The sequence below is a fragment of the Phalacrocorax carbo genome, chromosome 7 (assembly GCF_963921805.1).
Source record: "Phalacrocorax carbo chromosome 7, bPhaCar2.1, whole genome shotgun sequence".
In the NCBI taxonomy this organism is placed as follows: Eukaryota; Metazoa; Chordata; class Aves; order Suliformes; family Phalacrocoracidae; genus Phalacrocorax; species Phalacrocorax carbo.
The window spans coordinates 9281167-9305375 of record NC_087519.1 but is presented as its reverse complement, the minus strand read 5'-3'; the positions used below and the strand labels follow the sequence as shown (position 1 = coordinate 9305375).

Genomic DNA, 24209 nt, shown 5'->3' with positions numbered 1-24209 from the left:
CATGTCCTTCCCTGGAGCCCCTCCAGCCCTTGATTTCCCATCTGAGAAATGAAGATGAAGGCAACACCTTTTCCGTTGGAGATACGCATGGATAAATCCTTAAAGACTGCAAAGCACTCCAATTCAGAGAAGGGAGTTATATATATAAAGGTGCTTATATTAAGCACCTTAGACACACCAGCTCTAAGCTGGATATAATCTTGTTTATTGAGGTTAGAGCAAAGGACTTGAAGACAAACTGGCTGGGATCTCATCTGAGGTCTGACACGATCAGCAGTGGGAATGGAGCAAAACTGGGAGACGGTGCTGCCCTTTGCCTTCTTCCTTTTAAACCACAAGGTTTTATGGGCCCTGGAGGGCACTCAGTAGCTGTACAGAGCTTTCCATGCCCTGAGGATACTCAGTATCTAGGTTTCTTCAAATAGTCCTGAAATTCCTGGTACCTAAACATTAACATCCTTAAATGTAAAGCCTGAGCTGAAAGAAACTCTTGCCCTTTTGGTGGAAAGGGCAGAGAGTGTGGAAAGCTTTTTTTCTCTGGAAAGTAAACAGAGAAGTCCAGCCACATGCAAGGATTGTCCTGGCCAGTGGATGTATTCTGCAGCCATTGGAAACCACGCACTGGCATGCCATCGGGTGCTGACGCCTGGCCAGGGCTGCAGGAGGTTAGAGATGCTGGCACCGAGTGCTTGTTTATCCCGTTAAAGGCGTTAGGAGCAGACTGGGGCTTAATCCTCTGCAATGATGCAGAGGATTCTTCTGCACAATGATCACTTCTGCTTCCTGCTTGGAGTGGCAACCACGTATGGCAGGACAGAGGTGCTTGATCCCACAGAAACCTTCCCAGGACCTGTGCTGTGGCCTGAACCACAACTTTGGGCTCTAGGAAAGAGCAGTGTCCATGTCCATGAGGGACAGGGCTGGCTTCCTCTGCCAGGGTTTTCTTTGGAGCAGAGAGCCCTCAGTGCTGGGCCAAGGGAGCAAAAGCATGTTGCAGGGAGGGTTGTGGGAGTGTTTCGGGTGGGGAATCCCTCCAGGCTGTAACGTCTGCATTTCTTTTGCAATAAACCTAAGCCAGTGAACTTTTTTATAGAACAGATAGCTGAAACAATAGGGGCTGCCACCCAAAAAAAGATCTATACAAGGGCCGAATGGGACTTTGCTGGGAGTAGGGGGGGATGTCATTGCTATCTGATGGTGGGGGGAGAGGTCCTGTTGGCCAGAGATGAGTGTCAGAGAGGGAGTGGAGAGGAGGAACACGAAACCAGGGTGATACCAGAGACATCAATGGAAATACATTGGCTGTGAGATGCATGTTGGTTGGTTTTATGGTGGATGGGGGCTTTATGCTTGAGCAAGGGGCAGGTTGTGTATTGTTCACCTCTGTTGTTCATGGGAAAACACCTTTGTATAAGCTTGGAAAGAAAGAGGATTGCATCAGAGAAACACACAGCCCCATCACCTATTTTCCTTTTTATCACCTCAGCTACGGGAACCGGGATATCAGCTATCTGCATGGCTCAGAAGGGGTTACAGCACAGCAAAGCCTGGCAGATCTCCATGTAGAAGAAACCAAACCCAGTGGTAAATCCTGTTATAACAAGGTCTAAGTAGTCCCTGCAGAAGGGAGTGAAATTATGCCTGACCTTTGACCTGCCCAGCTCTTTCAAGTAGAGCCATCCCTTGTGAAAACTTGGCGGCTGTATGAACCAGGGGTGTGGTTTTCGCTTGTGGGGGCTGCCTCCATTCCTTGCTGCTTCCCTGTCCTTGACAGGTTGCTCCTCTCTCTGTCTCGCATAGCCAGAGCTTCCCTCTTCCAGCTGGAACATCACAGGCTCTTCCCAACCCCTGTTTCTCCTTGGGATCCCCTGCTCCATTGCAGGTCTCCATTCAGAGAGCCACTGGTGCCTCCAGGAAGCACCGTCCCTATGGAGAGCGTAGCTCTGCCCGCCTTCCACCACTTGCTTTTTAATATCCTTTCCCATGCATGTTCCTCACGACATCAGCATTTGTGCCTCCAGGGACAGAAGGAAAACAGTTTGCTTTCTGTTTTTAGAGAGGCTGCTGATTTTTCTGCAGCTCCCTCTGGGTCTTGCATCCTCTCCGAGGCCAAACCAGGCAGTAGCCCCTCAAGAGGCCAAACACCCTTGTCCTAGTTGCTTGTGCACAGGCCTGGGAATCTTGCCCTGCTCTCTCCTCCTCCTGTCCTTGTTTTCCTCTGAACACCACAGCAGTAATTACCCTGAGGTTGAAGGGTTATTCGAAAGCAAGTACTGTGTCCGCTCTCTCCTGTTTCTCTGTATGCTGGAGTTAAACTGCCTGGGGTTTCCTTTGTGTCACTATTAATTGAAGGAAACACCACCAGCGAGGATGGTGGGTCTGGGGGGGAATACGTGTCCAGCTCCCTGTATTCCTCATGACATGGTGCTCTGGCAACGCCACCAACAGCCAAGTCACCGGCACACCGGGGCAGCCGGGCCTGCCGGCAGGTCTGTCCCAGGGGTGTCGCTCCCAGTTGGTGCTCTCATAGGCACCAGTTCACTGCTTCCAGGAAAACTAGCAGCTGGACGCTGGAGTGGAGATGGAAAAGGAGGTGGAAAGACTGGTCAAAGTGCCTGGCGCGTGGCTGGGCAGCCCCGCTCGCTGCCAGCTGAGGTGGCTGCGTTGCCAAAGCCAGAAATGTAGCAATGCTCGGGCAGAGTCAACATGTAAATATGAGCAGCCTGTCTGAGGTGGGTTACTTAATGCTGAAATGGAGGGTTTTGCAAGAAGAGATAAAATCAGCTTCATGTTTAGGAGGAGGGCTTGGTGTGGATTTCCAGTGCACGGGAAAATGATCCAGCGTTCCTGTACTGTGCGGTTCTCTTTTCCAAAGCATTTGCAACTGAGTATGAATTTAGCCTGAATGTGCTTTAGCCCAACAGTTGCTGCCTTCCAGGGCAGAGCTCCCCACATGGCACCAGCTCCCTCAGGGGCTGGGCACAGCTCAAAGAGGAGCTTGTTTGCAGCTGAACCAACAGATCTGTGGCATGGTGCTTTGGGCAGAGAGCTGTTGTCCCCCCAGTCCCTTTACCATGCACCCCTGACCTGGCTGCAAGACGTTTACCTTGATGCTGGTTAGGAGGAGCTTGGGAAAACCCCGTGTTGCTGGCAGGTGGGGTGCTGAGGGTGGCGCAGGGCACTCATGCAGGCCCTGTCCTGGTGGAGGGGAAGCCCTCTCCAGCTCTTACCCCACCCAGGGAGAGAAAAGTGGGGTTTGTGCTGCAAAACAGTTCTTCCTCCTGCCCAGTGCTGGCAGCCCCCAGCGCATCCCGGTCCAGCTCTGCACCCCTCTGCCAGCCGGCCCAGCCCGTGGGGTGCGCCAGCAGACCCCCCGCGCCCAGAGCATCATCAGCGCGCTGCTCTCGCTTCCAGGCCACTAATTAAGCATTTTCGTCTACCAGGCCAGCGTCCCAACCCTGTCTCTTGCCCTCCTGCCACCTGCCTGCACCCCAGGGTGGCCAGGGTACCCCCCTTGCTGCCCGCCCCGCCCCGCTGCCGCCTCCCCAGTCCGCAGCCCCCTCCCGCCCCCACGGGGGCTCTCGGGGGGGGGGGACACCCTTGGGTCACCCCTGCCCGGTGCGGCGGGGCCGGTCCCGCCCCGGGGGCGGGCGCGGAGCACGTGGGGCCGCGCCGGGCCGGGCTGAGTCACTCCCCGCCCCGAGCCCCGCGGCGGAGCCGAGCGGGACGGCGCGCTCCGTGCGGCTCCGTGCGGCTCCGTGCGGCTCCGTGCGGCTCCGTGCGGCTCCGTGCGGCTCCGTGCGGCTCGGCGGCACGGCTCGGGACCCAGCATGGAGGCGGCGAGGCTGTGGCGGGCGCTGCTTTCCCTGGGGCTGGGGCTCTCGTTGCTGCTGGTCGTGTCCGGTAAGTGCCAGGGGTGCCGGGGAGCCAGGGGTGCCGGGGAACCGGGATGTCGGGGAGCCTGGGTGCGGGGGATACGGAGTGCAGGGGATCCAGGGTGCCAGGGAGCCCGGGGTGCTGAGGATCCGGAGTGCAAGGGATCCGGAGTGCAGGGAATCCAGGGTGCCAGGAAGCCCGGGGCTTTGGGGGTCCGGAGTGCAGGGGATCCAGCGTGCAGGGTTGTCCGGTGTGCAGGGGAGCCCGAGGTGCAGAGGATCTGGGCCGCAGGGGATCCAGGGTGCAGAGCTAGAGGATCTGGGATGCAGAGTGAGAGGGTCTGGGTGCTGTGTGCGGGGTGCAGAAGTGGCGAGTGAGAGGGTGTGCAGCCCCCAGGGCTGCCTTTGCAGCAGCAAAGGAGTTCAGGGCTGCAGTCCTGTCCTTGCTTAGTTGCTCTGGAGCCAGGAATGGCTCAGCCGGGCTGTCCCATGCTTTCAGGCTTAGATAACCGTGCCTGCAATGTAAACAGCTTCCCTAGGACCGCCTGGTACAGTGGTCTGGCTGGCCTGACCGGGGAACCCCGGGGAGAAGCAGCTCCATCGGCACCCTGTGGGTCATGCCTGGGGTGGGTGACTCCAAAAGTGATGGGTGAGACTAGGTAAAAGGAGAGCAAAGCCCAGACACAGGCTCTGGGCCAGGGGGCAAAGGGCAGCAGGAAGGTGTGCTATGAGGAAGGGCCTGTTTGTGCTCACTCTCCCTGTGGAGAGGTGCCCCTTTTGCTGTCCCAAGACAGCCTTGACCTGACCTCCCCCAGCCCCGCCGGGATGAGCCGTCCCAGTTTTCGAAGGATGTTATTTTTGCCTTCCAGCCAGCCTGTGGGTTCATATAAGCAAACATTTCCAAAAGCGGTGGCTGATCTTTGTTGCCTTGGTTTCTGACTGTCCAGCCTGTGACAGCTCTGTCTCTGACTGGAGAAAAATGTGTGTGGGGAGGATGGAGATGCTGAACTGCTCTGAAACCAGGCCTGAAACAGCCAAGAAATAGGAGTATCCAAAACTACTTGCCACAGTGGAAAATGTGACCCCTGTGCTTTGCTGCTAGGCAGGGGGCTGGCTAGCAAGACCCACCATGTAAGGAATTATTCCTGGGAGGGGATAAAAGGGAGTCTAGTTACTTGGGATGATTGAAGTATAAAAGTGGGACTCCTGTCTCAAACCTGGGAGGAACCCTTGCTCCTTCGGCACTGTGTCCCACCCAGAGACTCCTGCTTCGGAGGCAGCGTAGATGCCGGGGAGCACACGTTCCCTGGCGCTCTGTGCCTGGGGAAGCAGCTGGCTCCTGCTGCAGAACAGAAGCAGCTCTGTCCACAGGGCCTTGGCCAGCTGCCGGGACAGATCCGTGGGATCCTTGGGCTGGATGTGCCCAAGACCTGCAGCGGGGCGTGGGCAAAGGCATCCTCACATATCAGCACGAGCTCTCTCCTCCCGTGCTGTAGCTCATGGCAGCGCATTGATGGAGCATGAGGTCATGCAGAACAGGCTGGGCAGCGCAGGCAGTGACTTGAACTGGTGCCCAAGTTTTTCTGCCTCCTGAGGCTGGGCTAAGGGAGCTACAGCATCTTTTTGGAAACCTTCACATAATGCTGTCCTGTCTGCCACCAGTGTGTACCCTACAGATGTGGAGTGTCAGGAAGAGTAGGATTGACTCAAAGGAGCCCTGCTACTAAAAGACTAATGAGTAGGTGCTCTCTGAGTAGTAGCTTAGGCTAATGAGAGCTCTGCTGTTCGGTGTGGATCTGGGCAGTGAGCCCACAGCTCATTAACTTCCACCTTCTCCAGGGCATGCAGGTAGTGGGGGTTATTCCTGGGTCTCCACCTGATTTCAGACCTTGCTCTGGCTTCTGCAGTGTGGCAGAGAAAGAGTGTGGCATCAAGGGATGTGCCGTCCCAGTTTTGGCAAGGAGTTCTTGAGGCTTTCAGCCAGATCTGTGGGAATCTGGTCTAGGTTTATGGAGTGTTGAAGTCTTGCAGCTCTTGGGGCAGAATAAATAGGGGGCGGGAGGAATTTCAGCGTGGCTCTTGCAGTCTGATTCAGCACTGCAATGGGGAGCAGAAGGTTGATGGGTGGAGTGGACTGACCTTGGCTGGCTGCCAGGTGCCCAGCCAGCTGCTCCTCAGTCACTCCTCTTCCTCAGCAGGACAGGGCGGAGAAAAGAGGATGAAAACCTCCAGTATGGGTCCTTCCCTTGGGCTGCAGTTCTTCATGAACTGTTCCAGCGTGGCTCCTTTCCATGGGGTACAGTCCATCAGGAACAGACTGCTCCGGTGTGCAGTCCTCCATGGAGGGAGACAACCTGCTTCACCATGGTCTTCTCCACGGGCTGAAGGGGAATCCCTTCTCTGGCGCCTGCAGTACCTCCTCCCCCTCCTTATTGCCTGCCTGGGGTGTCCACAGGGCTGTTTCTCTCACATTTTTCTCACTCCTCTCCCACAGCTGCTGTGCTTCATTTTTTACCTGATTTTACATATATTACCACAGAAGCAACACCAGTGTCGGTGGTAGTCTCAGCTGTGGGCAGCAGTAGGTCTGTTTTGGAGTTGGCTGGGACTGTCTGTCTCCAACGTGGGGGCAGCTCCTGGTCTCTTCTCGCTGAAGCCACCCTTGCAGCCTCGCCACATAAACCCAATACCATGGGAGATGTTGGAGGTGGATGAACAGGCAGGGAAGATGGTGTAGCCCTACCAGTTCCCTGGGGGACCTGCCTGTGGACTGGTAGGGCTGCCTGGTGGGAGCTGCTCAGAGAGTGCTCGGAGTGAATGTATTTCCAGTAGGCATCATGCAGGGATGGACGCTGTGCTCCCTCCTCACATGTCTCCAGCATCTGGGAGCAGAGGCATGCAGGCTCTCCCTACAATGATTTTTTTTTGGTCTTATGGGTACTAACTTTCATTAGCAAAACTGAGCCATGGGACCAACCCCACTCCCTTGAATAATCCTGTCCTACTCATGCCTGAGCGAGCCCCAGCCTAGCCACCTCTGCTTCCCAGCTGAGCAGGGGAGGCACTTGATGGACCAAATACCTAGTTTTCCCCTGGCTTTGGTTTGATGTGCAAGCTCTGTTAAACCCTTTTTTTAATGTACCAGGGCAGGGCAGGGCAGCTCCTAGCTGCTCTGTCATGCTCCTCGTCTCAGCCATCGCTCTTGAACACTGGCAGTCCTGTGCAGGATCCAGCATCCAGTCCTGCTGGCCCCTGCTGGGTGCTCTCCTCCCTGTGGCATCCACAGGGGAGCAGTTCCTGCTGTCGAGCTGGGATGCCTCGGTGTGCATCTGCAGGACTGTGGCAGATGCCCACCACAGGGGCTTGCAGTGACATGTGGCTTTGCTTCCAGGTGATTTCTGCGATGTAAACCACTGTCAGAATGGGGGCACCTGCCTGACAGGGATTAACGAGGCCCCCTTCTTCTGCATCTGCCCGGAGGGCTATGTTGGGATTGACTGCAATGAGACGGAGAAAGGTGAGGTGCTGACCCCCTCATGGGGACCCTGTGAAGTCCAGGAGCCTTGCAGCATGGCAGCGTGCCCTCGTTGTGGCCCTGCACTGCTGGCCCTGGGATCAAGCCCTGGGGTCCAGCCCTGCTGATGGGCTCATAGAGTGGAGATCCAAGCAGGGATGTGGTGATCTCTATCACTTAGGGGGAATGTGATGTCTTTGGGGAGCAAGAGCCCACTGGATGCTCTTATTTTCCACCTGTGCCCATATTAAAGCCATTTCCCCCCCCTTTCCCCTTCCCCAGGCCCCTGCCACCCCAATCCTTGCCACAACAACGGTGAGTGCCAGCTGGTCCCAAACCGGGGGGATGTCTTCACTGACTACATCTGCAAGTGCCCTGCGGGGTATGACGGGGTGCACTGCCAGAACAGTAAGTACAGTGTACAGAGGTGGTGGTGGAGGCTGCTCTGCTGCTAAGGGCTTGGGGATCCCTGGGCAGCACCGGGGGGACAACTGGTGGGTGTGTGCAGCTGTGGCTGCATTGGGCACTAGGCTGTTTCAGGGACCATGGGATGGTTTGGACCTTGCAGGGTGGAGGGAAAGACCATGGCGCAGGGACATGGCTGCATCTGAGTCTTGCTCTGCATCTCTGGAGGGACACCGGTGCCTTGAGTAATGGGACAAGGGGTGCCTTGAGGCTCATCCTGCTCTGTGTGGGCTCCCAGCCTTGCTGTGGCTGCGTGTCCTGATGCACCCATGTGGCTGTAGTCAGTGGCAACAGCTTAGGCAGCTCTTTGCGTTAGAGCTTTAACCCATGCCACTGTATCAGGAGAGACCCTGCCATGGCCCTTGCTTAGGGGATCTCTTCCCACTGCACTGAATGAGGGGTCTCTTCCGTGGGATTGGCTCTGGGGTCACCTCCTGAGCCCCCACACTCTGTCTTCTAGACAAGAATGAGTGCTACTCCCAGCCTTGCAAAAACGGAGGCACCTGCCTAGACCTGGATGGCAACTATGCCTGCAAGTGTCCTTCTCCATTCTTGGGGAAGACCTGCCAAGTCCGTAAGTTCCTGGCACCAGCCACACAGAATTCTCTTTCCCTCCCTGTTCCTTCCCCATGGCTCTGTCCCTCATTGCCAGCATGCCCAGGTGAGATCTCACCAGTTTGTTTAGGAGATCTGGAGGGCAGCCATGGGTGCCTGTGTGCAGGCTGCCCTTGATGCCAGCAGGCGTGGTCCTTGGGAAGGTGCTGTCTCCTCTCTGCGGGGGAGGGGGGCCAGAGCATCCCCTTCTTCCCCCAGACCTCTGTGCTGTGAGAGGGGCTGATGGATGGTGCAGTTTTGGCTGAAGGTTGAGGATGGGAGGCACCCTGGGGACAGCCAGGTCCTAGGGCTGGTCTCCATCTCTTGCCCCTGTTCCCAGACAAGAGGCAAATGACCCCCCAGTTTTGCTCCCTGTTCACCATCTCTCTTTGCTGATGTCCCCACTGCTCCCAGGCTGTGCTGTTCTCCTGGGCATGGAAGGAGGAGCCATCTCTGACTCTCAGCTCTCGGCATCCTCTGTCCACTACGGCTTCCTCGGCCTCCAGCGCTGGGGGCCAGAGCTCGCCCGCCTCAACAACCATGGCATTGTCAACGCCTGGACCTCTGGCAACTATGACAAGAGCCCCTGGATCCAGGTACTTGCAGCAGGGCTGAAAGTGCTGGCATAGCACGCAGCACCAGTAGCCACAGCTGGTCTTGCAGGGCTGCTCTCATGGGATTTCTCTGCTCCTGGTGGCAAATGTGGGACTAAATTGCTGCAGCAAGGTGCCATCCAGGGGCATCTTCTGATGTGCCTAGAGAAGGCAAGGTCCCTGGGAGGAAGATGGGGACCTGGGGTGGCGATCCCCCTTTCTCTGCCCACCCTGGGATGCAAGGCTGGGATGCTTTCGCCCTGAGGGAGTTACAACACTCCTGGTCCCGATGTTGAGCGTGAGCCCACCCTCCCATCTAGGCTTGGCGGCACCGGCGGGCACAGGGACTGTGCACCCCATCCACACTGTGCCTCACTCGTGATCTTCTCCTCTCCCCAGGCCAACCTGCTGCGGAAGATGCGGCTGAGCGGGATCATCACGCAAGGCGCTCGCCGTGTGGGCCAGCAAGAGTACGTCCGCGCCTACAAAGTTGCCTACAGCCTGGATGGGCGTGAGTTCACCTTCTGCAAGGATGAGAAGCAGGATGCAGACAAGGTGGGTGGTGATGCTCCGTGCGGGGGCCATGCCATCTCTCCCCACCCAGCAGTGCTGCAGGTGCTGGGGTGGCTGTGAGCTGCATCCCAAACTGTCCCCCGTGTTTGGGAAAGTGTTTTTGACCTGGCATTGCTTGATCCAGGTCAAGACCACGTTAGGAACTGTCCTAGCAGTGGGACAGCACAGATGTTTTCAGCACCAGACAGCACTCTGGTTCTGTTTAATTGACCATAATAAGCGTTACCAAAGAAGCAGCGCTGAATTATTTAGGTCATTCAGATAACATCTTTATTGCTGACACACTGTGGGAGCCGGGCATGGTCTGGAAGTGCTAGCAAATGGCTTACACAGCTCAGTGCTGTGTCTGCACCCAGCATGAACTGACAGTGTATCTCACTCTTGAAGCAGGAATAGTCACCAAATGCAGCACTCTCCACTCTGTTTTTTACAGCAAGTGTCTCGTGCTTGTTTTTTTGAGCATCCATGGAATGGCTGGGAATATCTGTCTTGCTTTAAAAAAACAGAGAAGTTTCTCTTGTTTCTGCAGTGGTGGAAAAAATGCATGAAAATACAACCTGACTGTTTATTGTGTTAAAAAGAAAGAAGCAAGCCACCTCTCTGCTTGTTGCAATTTGGGGAGTGTTGCTGTAGTGGGAAGGATTTTATGCACGAGGCTGTGGGGGGGCTGGGGCACTCAACCCTGCTTGCTCTTGCAGGTTTTCCAGGGGAATGTGGACTACGGCACCATGCAGACCAACATGTTTAACCCTCCCATCACCGCCCAGTTCATCCGCATCTACCCTGTGATGTGCCGCCGTGCCTGCACGCTGCGCTTTGAACTCATTGGCTGTGAGATGAACGGTAAATGTCGGTGGTGGCTCTCCCCTCCCTGGGGACTGCAGGGCAGGAGGTGACACAGGGCAGGGCATCACCCCTTCTACTGGTTCTGATCCCCTGGGACAGGGAATTTGTGAGTGCTTGTTTTTCTCACGCTGGCTACGTGATGCCTGGAAATACCCACGGGTGCTTTTGGAGAGCACAAGCTGTTAATCCCACCAGCTCAGCCAGGCTTGAGCTGCATTCTCACGCTACTAACACCTTCCCAAGCTGGGGTTTTTTATTGTGTTCCCTCCATGTCTGAGCTGTGAACTGGCTGCCTTTCCTGCCGGAGAGCTTGAAAGGCACCGGAGGATCAAAGTCCTCTGGGAAACGTGAGGGATGATTAGCCTGAGCCCTTCCCCTGTGCCTCCCGCATTCCTGCCCTGCGGCAGGAGCGGGACCCGCATGCTGGGGTGGGAGTGGGATGCTGTGGGGGCTTTGGTCATGTCCTGCTGCTGCGTGGGTGCAGTGCCAGCCATGCTTTTGGCTGGGGATGTCTTTTGTCTTTGCATTGCTCTCTTCACCCACGAAAGTATCCTCCTTTGCCAAAGCTGTCTGTATTCTAGGGTCGGGCTGTGCTGTGGGGACATCCGTGCATCCTTGCAGCAGGAGGCACTGTGAGCCAGGGAATAGCTGGGAGCTAAAAATCCCGGGAAGAGGCGAGCTGGCTGTGATCCTGCGCCTCTGCTGAGCCTTTCCCTGCCTGGCCCTGCCTGCCGCTCCAGGCAGTGGAAACGTGGGAGCATGGGGATGGTGCCTTTCAGGGCTGCGGGATTTTACTCGTGATGGTGCAGTGGGCTCTTTCCTTTTCACCGCCTGTATAAACCATTGTGTTACAGTGTATTTCAACACGGCAGGTTGCTCGGAGCCTCTGGGCATGAAATCCCGCCTGATCTCCGACCAGCAGATCACAGCCTCCAGCGTCTTCAAGACCTGGGGCATCGATGCTTTTACCTGGCACCCCCATTACGCTCGCCTGGACAAGACAGGCAAAACCAATGCCTGGACAGCACTCCACAATGGCCAGTCTGAGTGGCTGCAGGTGGGTCTTGCTGCCCACCCTCTGTAACCTAATTCCTCCTCCCCAACTCCTCCAGCTGTGCCTGGGGCCACCTCCTGTGCCGGGGGGCTGGAAGCAGGACGGGCACAGTGGGAGAGGCTGGGATGGTGCAGCCAGAGGCTTGCGATGGGGCACGCAGCCCAGCTGTGCTCTCCCTGAACTGGGATTGCAGGGGCAGGTCAGGATGGGGCCACAGCCACCAGTATTAACAACAATGCTGGAGCTCTGGGTCAGAAACATCAGTGCCTGTAGAGACAGGGACAGGGTGGTGCCGTCTCTGCAGACCTTCTTGTGGGGTGCACTGAACTCGCAGCACCCCAGCTCTGCATCACCCCCTTGGGAAGCACCGTCCTGGCCTGAGGTGACCATCCCACAACCCTCCAGCTGCCTGGAACACTGTGTTTCTGTTTTGCAGGAAAAAATCAGGTTTGCTTTTCTCTTCCCAGTCTGGAATGGGAACAAATAGTTTTGAAATTTCCTTCTCAGTTTCCTTTCCTCCCCTGTTTTTTTTACTTTTCACATGATTTCATGACATAATGGGACAAAGCAGTTTAGATATTTGTCCCGCTTTTTATTTGGGAAATGATTAAAAGCAGCTGCTCCATGGCCCTAAATAAAACAGCTTATCAAGACGTCTGCTGATGGGGTCGGGATGACACGCTGAGTTGGGCTGTCACACTGCAGGCTGCCTGTTTGTGTACATGTATATAGTTTTACATGTATACTCATATATATACATATATATGTGTATATGTGTAGCTAGTACTGCCCTTGACGAGCCTAAAATAGGAACTGAATTAAGAAGACTTTGAGCTCATTTGCTGGGTTGCCCTGGAGCGTGCCAGCAGCAGTAGCTCACTGTGGCAAAGTGAAGAGAATAGAAACCATCTCAGTTACAACCCAAATGTCAGACCGCGCTGAACTGCATGTTTTCTCAGCCAGAACCACTTTCCAGTGGAAATGCATTTCTTTCGGGAAGCCTTTCTTTTTTTTTTAATTGAGATTTTTTGCTGTCATTCTCACATTGACCTTTTCAGCAAAAAATGTTGAGGTGGCAGTGGTGGGGAAGGGAGCTGAGACGGTGGGGTTTGTGCCTGCTTTGGGTTACTTTGAGGGATGCTGCAAGTGTTAAAAGGGTCAAATATTTCACAGTAGTGTTTTATTAGTTGCTCTAGCATTGGGGAGGAGGTTGAGTGGTGTTTTCTCCATTCTTGACCTCTGAGGTCCAGCACGTCCTGGCCATATCTGGGACACACAGGAAGGTCCGGGGTGGGAGCACTACTCCTGCAAGGAGCCCTGATGAGCTTTGTCTCTGTGCCAGATTGACCTCCGGGACCAGAAGAAAGTGACGGGCATCATTACACAAGGAGCCCGGGACTTTGGGCACATCCAATACGTGGCAGCCTACAAGGTGGCCTACAGTGACAATGGCACGTCCTGGACCCTCTACCAGGATGGCCAGACAAACAGCACCAAGGTGTGTGGGGCAGGGCAAGGTGGGCAGAGATCTCCTGGGGCTTGGGGATGCTGCTGTGGCGGGGGATGGGATGGTGGCAGGGAGGTCCTGGCAATGCTGACACCCACCTTTCCCTGCCTAGATCTTCCACGGTAACAGTGACAACTATTCACACAAGAAGAATGTGTTTGATGTGCCCTTCTACGCCCGCTTTGTCCGCATCCTGCCCGTGGCCTGGCACAACCGCATCACCCTGCGTGTGGAGCTGCTGGGCTGCGACGAGTAGGCGCCTGGGGAGGAAGGACGGGGCTGCTCTTCTCCACTGCCTGACCAGTGCCCTGCCTGCCCCTGCCCGCTCCTGCTCTGACCTCACACCCCCCTCTCCATGTCCCCAAACTTGGGAGGCGGCTGGGAGGGCTTCCCTGCCCCCCGTTGGTGCTGGGGCCACAGCACTGCACTTTACAGGGCCCTTCAGGTGGGAGGCAGGGACTGCTCCTGCTGTTTCCTCCCCCTAGCCAGGGGTGAGATCCCCTCCTGCAACAAGGGTGTGGCTGGGGGACCCCATCCTGCAAATGGGTCTTGGCTGGAGGATCCCGTTCTGCAACCAGGGCTTGGCTGCATCCTCCCAACTAAGCCTGGAGACAAATTTTCTCTCCCTTTTTGCTTCTGCTTCCAGCAGAGAGGCTGCAGCCAGCGGCAGTCACCTGCCTGCACTGGAGCTCGGGGCTCAGCAGTTTTGGGGGGTTAGGGCAGGCACTCGGGCTTGCAGCCTCCCACGTTCCTCCTGCTCCCTCCACAGCTGCAAGCAGAGGCTCCAAAGAACCTATTTGGCTGTTGCTCCCTGCCCGTTTTGCCAGGCCCTGGGTCTCTCTGCCTGTGGTGTCAGCACCGCATAGTGCAAGGGGAGTGATGAGACGGCTCCTATCAAGAGGCACTGGCTCCCCATCACTGGTGGCTCTACCCGCTGTGTGATCCCGGCAGGCGCTGCAGCTGGTGTTTTGGCAGGCACTGCCTGTTCCTCTTCCCGGGGTGCCAGCTCCAGTGCCCCTCAAGCCTCAGCATTGCCACCATCCCCACCTTACTGCAGTTTGGGGTGCCTGGAGGTCCCTTGTCCCCAGAGCCAAGTGGTGACCACCAGGGCTGCAAGCTGGTAGTGGGGGTGGGATGGTTTGTAGCCACAAGGGTGCAGAGAAAAGATGGGAAAGGTGGTGGTTAATTCACCCAAATGCAGTAGGCAGAGAGCTGTGCCATGACCCTTTTAGTAACCTGATTTTTTCCCTTTCTGTGGGGTAGAGGGGAGCCTCTTGCAATGCTCAGTCCCTCAGGATTAGCAGTAGGAGATAAGTGAGACCTGGCACCAGCAAGTGGGAGTGCGGGCAGGGTGTCCGGGCAGCGGCGCTGGTGGCGATGGTTCCTCCGCCTCCTGGGATATGAAGTGGCCGTGAGGCTGGGCTGGCGGTGGGTTCGCTTTGGCAAGCGCCGAGGGAGCCTGGGGGGGATGGCAGCGGCGGCCCTGCTCCTGGGTGTGTCTGACAGTATTAAAACCAGCTGAAACTTTGGGGCTGTTGGCTTGGCTGCTCTGTGCCTCCCCAAGAGTCACCTCCCAAAGCCCGGCAGATCTGGGGATCTCCCAGGATCCCCTCTGATCCCCTGACTCCTCTATCCCAAGGGGCTGCCAGCTGCCGTACTGACTCTGCACCTCTCCTGCTTTCTCAGACCCTCCCAGCTCCCTTCCCTGCCCAAAACCAGGGTACCAGGGCTTTGTGCATCTCTGCTGCCTCCACCCTGTTGCAGCTGCCAGAGCCTGTGCTTGCAGCTGGCCAAGCGCAGCAGGATGGGACTTGGGGAGGGGAAGCCACTATCAGCACCCCACACCCTGTGTCTCCTCCTTTGGCTTTGATCCTGGAGCAAATCCCCCAGCTTGGAGCAAAACTGGCTCTTACACCCCAGCGTGCTCCCAGGGCTGGAGGGAGCTGTGGATTTTGCCGGGGCTGCCCGCAGGGATGCTCCCAGCAGAACCCCCCTGGGCAAGGTGGGAGGATGGGTGCTGCTGGAACTAAGGAAGGGGTCCCTGGTAGGGAAGGTAGGGAAGGAACACTGGAGTCAACAAGGCAGAGGGGCTTTGCTTCTCTCCATAGTCTTTTGCCACACTGGGCAGGGACCCCCGAGGTTGGCACAAATGGCCCAGAGCCACCTGCATCCCACCACAGCTCTTGGTCCCTGCTGCTCTGGACAACATCCATGCACCTTCCCACTGCTGGGCATGCCCTGCTCGGCCATGCATCCCCTCCCTTGGCCCTGCCCGTGGAAGGTGGGCTCCTGCCTGGCCCCATGGGTGCCAGCCCTGGGCACCAGAGGGGCTGGGAGACTGCTTGCAGAGACGGGGCTGAATTCATTGTGGCTGTGGCTGCTTGGTGACAAATAGCAGCCACAGCTAGAGCCAGGGATGGGGGGCACATTCAGTGCAGTTCACCTCCAGACATGCCACCCTTATCACCGGGAAGCTGGGGTAGAGATAAGAGCAGCTTGCTTCGAGTCCAGCCAAGACAGCCCGAGATGGGAGCACAGTAGAGGCCCCATGGGGAGGGTGATGGGAGCAGATGCTGTGTGTCAGAGCAGGGGATGCATCCTCAGCGCCCAACTGCTGCTTCCACCCCGCATTGCCACCCCCCAGGCGAGCCTCTCTGACGGATGCCGAGCCCCTTCCCAGCTCTGCAGTGTTTCCTTCCTTCTCCGGAGCCCCAGGATGGGGGGGCTGGCGAGGTCCAGGGCGCCCTCTACACCATGCACAGCCCCTCACAGCTTGTCCCTGTCCCTCGGATGCTCTTCCTGGATGTGGCTGGGTTGCTGGGGCAGCAGGAAGGCCGGGAGGGCCAGCACGCTGCGGCCACGGCACCCCACTGCCTGCTGACTTGGCTGCCGGTGCTGCCAGCTGCCCGCAAGCCGGTTCCTCAGGAAGCAGCCGTCGGGGACAGCATCCTCTTGCCTCCACCCGGAAAGCCCAGCACAGGTCACAGCCTCCTCCATCCCACCAGGAATGTGGATTTTCCTCCTCAGTTTGAGCCTTGGGCAACAGGTTCCCACTGGAATCATCCTTTGCAAGTGGCATTTCAGGGAGAAATCTCTCTGGTGGGGACACGGCAAAGCTGTCAGTTGCTGGGTTTGAGGCGGGGAAGACAGGGATGACATTTTTATGGCTCCCATTCAACCAAAAACTCAGCCAGCCCTAAACACATGCCCTAAACACATGCTACTGGGTCAGAGCTACCCTGACTCTGCGCGGCCTTGTTCACCCTGAAACCTGCGGTCCCACCCAGGGTCCCTCTTGGGGAGCAGAAAATAAACCTGGGATTATTCCTGAAGCTCCAAAAATAGGGTGAGATGCAGGAGGGAGCGAAGGGGATTCCTCTGTCCTCAGGGGGCTGCTAGTGGCTCAATCCTTACCCATGCCATCTGCTCCCCAGGCATCGGGAGGAGGGCATTGGTAGAGGGCATCGGCCACATGCAGACAAAAGCCAAGGCAGAATGTGAGCCATGAGCTGTTGCTGAAAAGAGATGCACAGAAGCACCCCTCTCCCCCACTGCTGCTCCCCTCCTCAGGCTGGGCAGAGGATAGCTCCTGGCAGGCGCCACGGTGCAGGCGGCGCAGGCGGCACAGGGCACCATGTGGCTTGTTCCTCGGCTCTGAAACAATGGGGTGGCCATGCCAAGGAGCAGCATGCCCCAATGGGGCTGTTTGTCTGTCTGCACAGCTCGGGGGGGTGGAGGGAACCATCATGATCGCCAGTTCACTGGGACGCGGATAACTTAGGCAGGCAACTGCAGTGGGCACTGATGGCTGGAATGCAGCTGGGATGTAGCCGGGATGCCATCCCACCATGTCCTCTGGGCACGGGGCAGGGCTGCTGGATCAGGGACCCTCGGTGGGGATGCAAGCAGCACAGTGGCCCCGTGCCTCTGTGCCAGGAGATGTAATCGCCCCTCCATTGTGGGCTGCAGAGCAGCCTGCTCTGGGCAGGCAAGCAGGCAGTGTGCCCAGCCGTCACGCTCCCGCATCCCCAGGCAGTCCAGCCCTGCTGTGTCCCTCCTCGGGGAGGGCTGGTGGGCCCCGATGGGTGGGAAAAGGAAAGCAAGGAAGAGCAGTGCCTCCAGACCCCAGATCCTGCAGCCATCTCTGGTCAGGGCTTCCTATGGGGGACAGGGGCTGCTGGGCTGGCTCTGGCGGCAGATAACACTGTTTCCGTGCTGGCTGTTCCCTATCAGTGTGGCGGTGGCAGGCAGACAAGATTGCACCCCAAGCATGCTGTGCTGGAGGGCTGTCGGGAAGGGGTCCCGGCCCCCTTCACCCCACAGCGAGCCCCAGGGCAGTGTATTTTTGCATGAGTTGTTTTCTTTCCGGCTTGACACCATCCCACGCGGTGGCAAGAGCCATACCGGGGCCTCTGTGCCTCATTTCCTTGCCATAAAACAACAAAGTGGGGGGTGAAGCGGCACGCTGGGCCGGGGTGGCAGGTCGCTGGGTCAGGGCACATGCTGCTGTCTGGTTCTTCCATGTGCTTGGCACCACCAGCCGCTCCCAGACCGTCATCCCCTGGCTGTCCTGCTTCTGTGCTGCCCTTCCTGATCTGGGGCTCTTGGAGCTGGGGCTGCATGTCCGTGTGCTGGCGAGAGCTGGAGGGGAGGGCATCACCCAAGTCTTGGGATGGTGCACCCTCAAATGGGTGCAACCAGGCCACTCCAAAGCTTTTGCCCTGGTTTCTATGCCTCTACTTTGCCCCCATAGCCCCAAGTGGACCCTGAAGTGGCTGAGCCCTGTGGCTCAGCTGCCTCCCCTGGATCCCAGAGCAGGCAGGTGCTGCCTGCACATCCTGGGCATGGACCATGTCCCACCACAGCCCACCCGTTCTGAGCTGCCCGTGCCTGGCGTGCTCCTGCCACATGCGTGCTTGACACCACCATTGCCTGGGGACCACAGCCAGTCCCCCCGATGGGACTTGGGGCAAGGGATGGCTCTTCTCCCCTGGCACCAGAGCTTCACCAGGACTTTGCATGGGGCATCACGGGGTCCCACAAGGCCCAATGGGGCACCCTGCTCCCTGCTGCTCTCCCCTCCAAGCCAGAGGCAATGCTGGCAGCTGGCACATCACAGATGAGGCATGTGGGCAGCGTGCAGGCAGCGTGCGGGCAGCGTGCAGGCGCATGGCGAGGCTGTTGCCCAGGCACGGCAGGCAGGTGGGGGGCCGGGGGCACCCACCCCAGCTCCGGGCTGCGAGCAAGGGGTTGGGAAAGGTGTGTGTTTCCCTTTAAGAGGCAGGCCCTGGAGCTGCTTCCTCCCAGCCCTGCAAGAGCCCTAAACACAGTGCATCTGCCTGCAGCTTGCCTGCACGCCTGCCTGCAGCCTGCCTGCAACCAGCGTGAGTAGGGCATGGTCCCGGTGCTGGGGCTGGGGAGGGCTGGCACCCCGGGGTGGCGGGCACCCTGCTTGCCGTGGAGGGCAGGGAGGGATGGCATCACCACGGAGGGTGCTGGGCATCACTGCAGAAGGTGCCAGGCATTGCTCCGGTGGGTACTACAGCACAATGCTCATTGGCATTGTGGCTGAGGATGCCGGACCCCCTGGCGTGTCACCGCAACGCTGGGCTCTGGTGGGTGGCTAGGCATCAGCAGCACAGGGGGGCCAGGGCTGGTGCCCCCCAAACCGAGGTACGAAGCTGCCGGTGCCTCGAGCCTGCCCTGCCACGCGTGGGCAGCACGTGGCGGCGTGCCTGCCGTGCCACGCGCCGCTGCCGCCACCCTCCCGGGGCGGTGCCGGCCGTCGAGCGGGTGCACCCTGTGCCCTCTGGCACTGGATCCGCAGACCTCGGTGGTGGCAAGCATGGGTTGCGCCCCATGGGAAGGTGAGCAGCGGCACCAACCACGAAGAGCCTGGGTGTGAGAAACTCGTGGTGAGAGCAGCTGGTTGCACGCCCTGGTCCTCAGAGGCCACCACTGTACCTTGTATCGGACCCTGCCGGGGGTAGAGCACCCGCTCTTCCACAGCCCCCTGGGCTGGGGGCACCTTTGCAGACACTCATAAACCTTATCTAAGCAGGGGACACAGATGTCAGATCCCTCCCAGTCTTGGAGGGGGGCTGCCAGAGCCTTGCTGGGTGCCGGGCCCCCTCTGCTGGCTCTGGAAAAGCTCGCAAGCCAGCAAATAATGCTGCGAGCCACCTTGGGCGAGCCCAAGGCAGGGCACCCTGGGGTGCCCGGGGCACTCAGAGCTTGGGGCAGCGCAGGTCTCTGGTGCCGTGGGGCAGCCAGGCTTCCTCCTCCCGCCCCCTCCCGAGGACGTGGTTTGGAAGCGATACATGTTGCATGGGGTGAGCACCAGCTGCGTCTGTGGCACAAAGTGGCAGCCCTGGATCGGAGCTGGTGGTCCTTGGCCAGGCCAGGTGCGTGCCGCTGGGCTTTGTCCAGTGCTGGGGCAGTGGAGGCAGCTTGGAGCTCTCTCCTCCCCTCCTCGGCTGCGTTGCATGCTTGGCTGCCTCTGTAAACCAAGCTTGCAGCTTACAGCGGAACTTGGTCACTTCTCTCCCCCCCCACACCCCATATGATGTTTTCCCAGTGCTCCCTGTTCAAAGGATGCCCTGGGATCCGGTTTCCCCTGGACTGCCCCATCCCTAGCTTGGTCTCAGCTCCCCACTCTGGGTTGGCTGCTCCGCAAGCCCCAATGGGCAGCAGCGGCGAATGCAGTGGTGTGCAGCATGACCCAGGCAGGAGGATGAGGATGGAGGGGACTGGGAACCCTGTCTGTGGACATGGCTCAGGTTGTCTGCACCCTCCCCTGCAGGCAGGCTAGCCTCTTTGCAGGCTATTCCCATCCCTCTCCTTGCATCCCTGTGATGGGGTTTGCCTGCCCTTTGTGCCAGGCAGTGCTGGGGCCCTCCTGGTTATTTTGGGGTGTTACCGCAGGCCTTTCCCCCTTGGCAGCTCTGGCTCAGGGTTTGGCCTCGCTCCCCAGCCATGCTGCTGCTCCTGCTGCTCCTGGAGGCCACCCTGCTGCGGTTGGCCAGTGGCTCCCACCACCCCTTCTACAATGGCTTCTACTACAACCACGTCATGAACGACAAGGGCGACGGGCAGGAGAAAGGTATATTGGGGAATAGTAGGGCTGGCAGGTCGGTGCAAGGGGTTGAAATCCCCCCTGCCTCTGGGATGGGGCTGACACCCATGTCTTGGGGGAAATATGGGACTCAGGGGAGCAGGGGGGTTGCTCCAGGGATGCTCAAGGGATCCTCATGGGATGCTCAGGCAGAAGAGGAGGTGGCTGGAGGAAGGGAGCGGAGCAGCTGCAGGGAGTTTTGGGGACACTGCCCAGCACTGGACCGTGACCCACACTTCATGCCTTCCCTCCCTGTCCCCAGTGGTTTACTTCAACGGGGTCAAGCTGGTAGTGGAGACCACCAAAGACCCTGTCTACAGCTCCAATGGTGCCAATGTCACCCTGCCCTGCCACTATCATTATGAACCTAACCTGGAGGCCAAGCGCAAGATCCGCATCAAGTGGTCCAAGCTGCGGGACGACTACACCAAGGAACAGGACGTGCTGGTGGCTATTGGCAAGACCTCCGTGGCCTTTGGGGCCTTCCAGGGCCGTGTACACCTCCGCCAATCTGGCCAGCGTGAGGCCTCGCTGGTCATCAGCGATGTGCGCTTGCAGGATGATGGCAAATACCGCTGCGAGGTCATTGATGGGCTTGAGGATGAGAGTGATGTGGTGGACCTCCGGTTGCAAGGTGGGGACACAGTGGGGACTGTGCAACCCCCTGTGCTGAGCCAGTGAGCCTGGCCTTCCTGTGGCACCCCTTCCTTGGGGAGGTAGCATGGCAGGGGGGTCAGGGAGCCCAATCGTTGTCAGAAAGTGGCTGGGATGCTCAGTGTGACAGGGTGGTAGCTTGCGGCTGTCTGACTGTGGGGTGTTAGCACTGAGTAAGCCCAGAGCAGTCTGCCCATCTGGGATGCTGGGGATGCTGCTGTGGAGTCAGAGTTGGGGGTAGCCCCGTGGCCACAGCGTTTCCTGCCTCTACCCACACATCTTCCCACTGTGCTGCATCATTTGCAGCCGCCCCTTCGCGTCCCAGCTCTGGGTATCTACATCATCTTGTGAGGAAGGTTGGTGATTGGTCCAACCCCTCTTGCTCACTTGTCATGAGGGACCTGACTCAGCCCTGGCTCCACTGCCAAGCTCAGAGCTGTGCAAATGTCCCCCTTGCTGTGCCCCTGCCCACGCCCTCGGCCCCCGGGTCCTCTCTCCTATCGTGGCTTGACCCCACCAGTCCCTGTGACTGTGGTCCGTGGTGGTGGTGGCACACATGTTCCTGTGGTCAATCTGCCCCTCTGAAAGTGGTCCATCCATCCCCATGTTGGTGGTCGATGTGTCCCTGCAATCTGCCCCATATGCCCCTGTGATGCTGGGCCTTGTGTCCCCGTTCCTGTAGCCTGTACATCCCCATGCCAATGGTCTGTCCGTCCCCACAGGGGGTGGTCCATACCTCCCTGTGTCCCCAGGACCGTGGTCCATAGATCCGTGTGGTGGTGGTCCCGGCATCCCTGTTATCATAGTCTGTTCCTCCCTGTATGTGCTGGTGCTGTCACCATGAAGGTGGTCCATGTGTCCCCAGGACCGAGCCCCTGTGTCCTTGTTCCACCAGATGTCGCTGGCATCTCGCCGCTGGCGGCTGCATGTCGGGAGCTGCCCCATCCCCGCATGCCCGAGTCTTGGGCTGTGCCACCCCGGGGTGGTACCCTGTCCCAGAACCGGAATTTGGGATGGGTTGGGGACCCCTGCAGTGCCAGATGGGGTGGGTGGTCTGCCCGCGGAGCTGGCTGAGTGCCCCATCTGCCCCCAGGTATCGTGTTCCCCTACCAGCCTCCCCGCGGGCAGTACAGGCTCAACTTCCATGAAGCCGAGCGAGTGTGCCAGGATCAGGGTGCCATCCTCGCCACCTTCAACCAGCTTTTCCAGGCCTGGAGCGAGGGGCTGGACTGGTGCAATGCAGGCTGGCTGGCTGATGGCACCGTGCAGTACCCCATCCGCCTGCCCCGCAAGCCCTGTGGTGGGCTGCACCTCGCCCCAGGCATCCGCAGCTACGGCCCGCGCCACCGGCACCTGCACCGCTTTGATGCCTTCTGCTTCTCCTCTGCGCTCAGAGGTGGGTGCTGGGCCAGGGGCTGTGGGGTGGGATCCTGGGGAAGATGCTGTGCCCTAGCAGTGGCATCCCATGTCCTCCCTTAGGGCACAGGGTTTAGCCCAGGCAGGGATGCTCCGGGCAGGGATGCTCCAGGCAGGGATGCTCCAGATGATGCTTAGCACTGATGCTCCCATCTCCCTCCTAGGAGACGTTTTCTACCTGGGCCATCCAGCCGGGATGACACTGGAGGAGGCCAAGCAGAGCTGCCAGGACATGGGGGCTGAGATCGCCCGGGTGGGGCAGCTCTACTCCGCCTGGAAGTTCCTGGGGCTGGACCGCTGCGATGCCGGCTGGCTGGCAGATGGCAGTGTCCGCTACCCCATCACCAAGCCCCGGGCCAACTGTGGCCCTGCGGAGCCTGGTGTCCGCAGCTTCGGCTTCCCCAGCAAGGGCAGGTTTGGGGTCTTCTGCTACAAGGAGAGATAAGGAGCTGGGAGGGCTCCTTGGCCGGGAGGATGTTTCCAGCCTGATGGTGCCTGGCGTCAGGTGTTTCCCAGGGCTGTTTTGGGATGACTGGGGGGAGGTGGGGTGGGGGGGGAGGCTTCTTTTTGTTTATTTTGTTTCCTTTCTTGCTCAGCAGCCAGCAGATGCAGCTGCTCAGGGTGGCTGCCAGCTGGGGTAGCGCGGGATTGTCCACAGCATGGGGTGTGCACGAGGACGATCCCCATGGCTGCTGCCACACCGCTTTGCCTCTGCCGCCCTGTGGGTGGTGGCCCCTTCCTGCAGTGGCAGCATGCCACTGACACCCGCCCGCCCTTCCAGGCTGGTCCTGCCCCTGAGCTTGTGGGGTGGGAGTGAGGCGAGGCTGGATTCAGCCAGAGGCAGAGAGTGGGTGTCTCCGTTGCATCCCAGCCTCTCTTCCAGCCCCGTCCTTGTCCTGCTGAAGGTTGCCATTGTGCCTGTCCATGTGGGAGCACCAGTGCCTTATCTCCATATACTCCTCTCCCAGACTCCACTTGAACTCCGGTGCCGCCTTCTTCAAGCATTTGGTTATGAAAAGATATATTTTCCTGGACCTCTTCTAATAAATCAGTGGAGAAAGCTCTGGAGTGACGTGGCTGTGTCCCCATGTCTGTCCCAGCACAAACGAGGGGTCTGCCATGTTGAGAAGATTTGGGGATCCCCAGCTGGACATCTAGGGGCTGTCTCCTCCTTGGCTGAGCAGCATCTCATTGCCACTGGCTCAGCCCTGTGCCCACCAGAGCTCCTGCAAGGGCTCTGTGCTTCCTCATTAATGAGTGTTAATTAACCCCCTGGGTGTCAGGCCTGGAAGTTGGAGGGTGAAGCATTTCCCACTGGTGATGAGTTTTAGGCATGTGGGTTAACCCCTGCCTGGGGCGAGAGCTGAACAGGGGTGGTGATGTCCTATCCTAGGGTCCTTCTTTGGTTGAGGCTTGGAAACCACCCTCCCCCACCTCTGTTGTCCCCAGGGCTGGGCCAGTCCCAGGTAGCCTGGAGGACCCTGCTCCAGTTCCTTCCCCGCTCCCTTGTCATGGGAGGCGCCCCCAAACCCAGCCCACACAGACACTACCCGTCCCCCAAAAAACCAACATTAACAAAGTGCCCATTCCAATTTCACTCTCTTTATTATTATTATTATTTATCATTCTTTCAAAATAGGATATGTTCAAAAATATAAATAGGTGCAGGGAACACTGGTGCCCCGCACGGTCCCCTGGAAAGAGCACGTCGTCCCAGGACGGGCACTGTGCTGCAGGGGGGGTGGTGGGGAAGCAGAGAGGGGCTGCAGCCCCCAGCGCCTGGGTCTCAACATCCCCTCGCATCTCTCCTCCTGCAGCTCCTTCCACCACAACCCCCCAGCCCTCCCTACCCGCCCTGACGCACTGCAGCAGTAGGAGGGTTCTGGGAAAAAAAAATAAAACCTTGAAAGGTGCTGTTCACCCGGGAGATTAAATAACAGAAATAATTACATTGTTCATGGATAAAATCAGGAAAAAATAATCATCTTTATTATTTAACTTAAC

General features: G+C 58.4%; 2 protein-coding genes across 6 annotated transcripts; both read left to right on the top strand.

Moving 5' to 3' along the window:
- The first annotated feature begins 3684 nt into the window (after nucleotides 1–3684).
- On the top strand, nucleotides 3685–14549 carry MFGE8 (milk fat globule EGF and factor V/VIII domain containing). 3 transcript variants are annotated; one of them, XM_064456219.1, is made up of 11 exons: nucleotides 3685–3771; nucleotides 3812–3903; nucleotides 7267–7392; nucleotides 7672–7797; nucleotides 8315–8428; nucleotides 8863–9044; nucleotides 9441–9596; nucleotides 10313–10457; nucleotides 11315–11517; nucleotides 12857–13012; nucleotides 13134–14549. In XM_064456219.1, the coding sequence occupies exons 2-11, from the start codon at nucleotides 3831–3833 to the stop codon at nucleotides 13275–13277; spliced, it is 1425 nt and encodes a 474-aa protein (XP_064312289.1). In that variant the 5' UTR covers nucleotides 3685–3771; nucleotides 3812–3830; the 3' UTR covers nucleotides 13278–14549. The 3 variants fall into 3 exon arrangements, with proteins under 3 accessions (XP_064312289.1, XP_064312292.1, XP_064312291.1); XM_064456221.1 differs by having other exon boundaries at nucleotides 3764–3781; XM_064456222.1 differs by having other exon boundaries at nucleotides 3688–3903; nucleotides 11333–11517.
- A 3750-nt stretch (nucleotides 14550–18299) lies between these two features.
- HAPLN3 (hyaluronan and proteoglycan link protein 3) lies at nucleotides 18300–23273 on the top strand. Of its 3 annotated transcripts, none has more exons than XM_064456217.1 (5): nucleotides 18300–18405; nucleotides 19964–20123; nucleotides 20398–20769; nucleotides 21883–22185; nucleotides 22370–23273. In XM_064456217.1, exons 2-5 carry the CDS (start codon nucleotides 19997–19999, stop codon nucleotides 22648–22650), a joined length of 1083 nt encoding a protein of 360 aa, XP_064312287.1. In that variant the 5' UTR covers nucleotides 18300–18405; nucleotides 19964–19996; the 3' UTR covers nucleotides 22651–23273. The 3 variants fall into 3 exon arrangements, with proteins under 3 accessions (XP_064312287.1, XP_064312286.1, XP_064312288.1); XM_064456216.1 differs by having other exon boundaries at nucleotides 18321–18405; nucleotides 19995–20123; XM_064456218.1 differs by having other exon boundaries at nucleotides 18334–18405; nucleotides 19946–20123.
- The last annotated feature ends 936 nt before the right edge of the window (nucleotides 23274–24209 follow it).

Excerpts from the sequence above, each read along its gene's own strand:
- HAPLN3 (XM_064456217.1), top strand. The coding sequence starts at position 19,997 with ATGCTGCTGCTCCTGCTGCTCCTGGAGGCCACCCTGCTGCGGTTGGCC. Across the intron at positions 20,124-20,397 it reads GGGCGACGGGCAGGAGAAAG|TGGTTTACTTCAACGGGGTC; the intron begins GTATATTGGGGA and ends CCCTGTCCCCAG. Across the intron at positions 20,770-21,882 it reads GGTGGACCTCCGGTTGCAAG|GTATCGTGTTCCCCTACCAG; the intron begins GTGGGGACACAG and ends ATCTGCCCCCAG.
- MFGE8 (XM_064456219.1), top strand. The coding sequence starts at position 3,831 with ATGGAGGCGGCGAGGCTGTGGCGGGCGCTGCTTTCCCTGGGGCTGGGG. Across the intron at positions 10,458-11,314 it reads CATTGGCTGTGAGATGAACG|TGTATTTCAACACGGCAGGT; the intron begins GTAAATGTCGGT and ends ATTGTGTTACAG. Across the intron at positions 13,013-13,133 it reads GCCAGACAAACAGCACCAAG|ATCTTCCACGGTAACAGTGA; the intron begins GTGTGTGGGGCA and ends TTCCCTGCCTAG.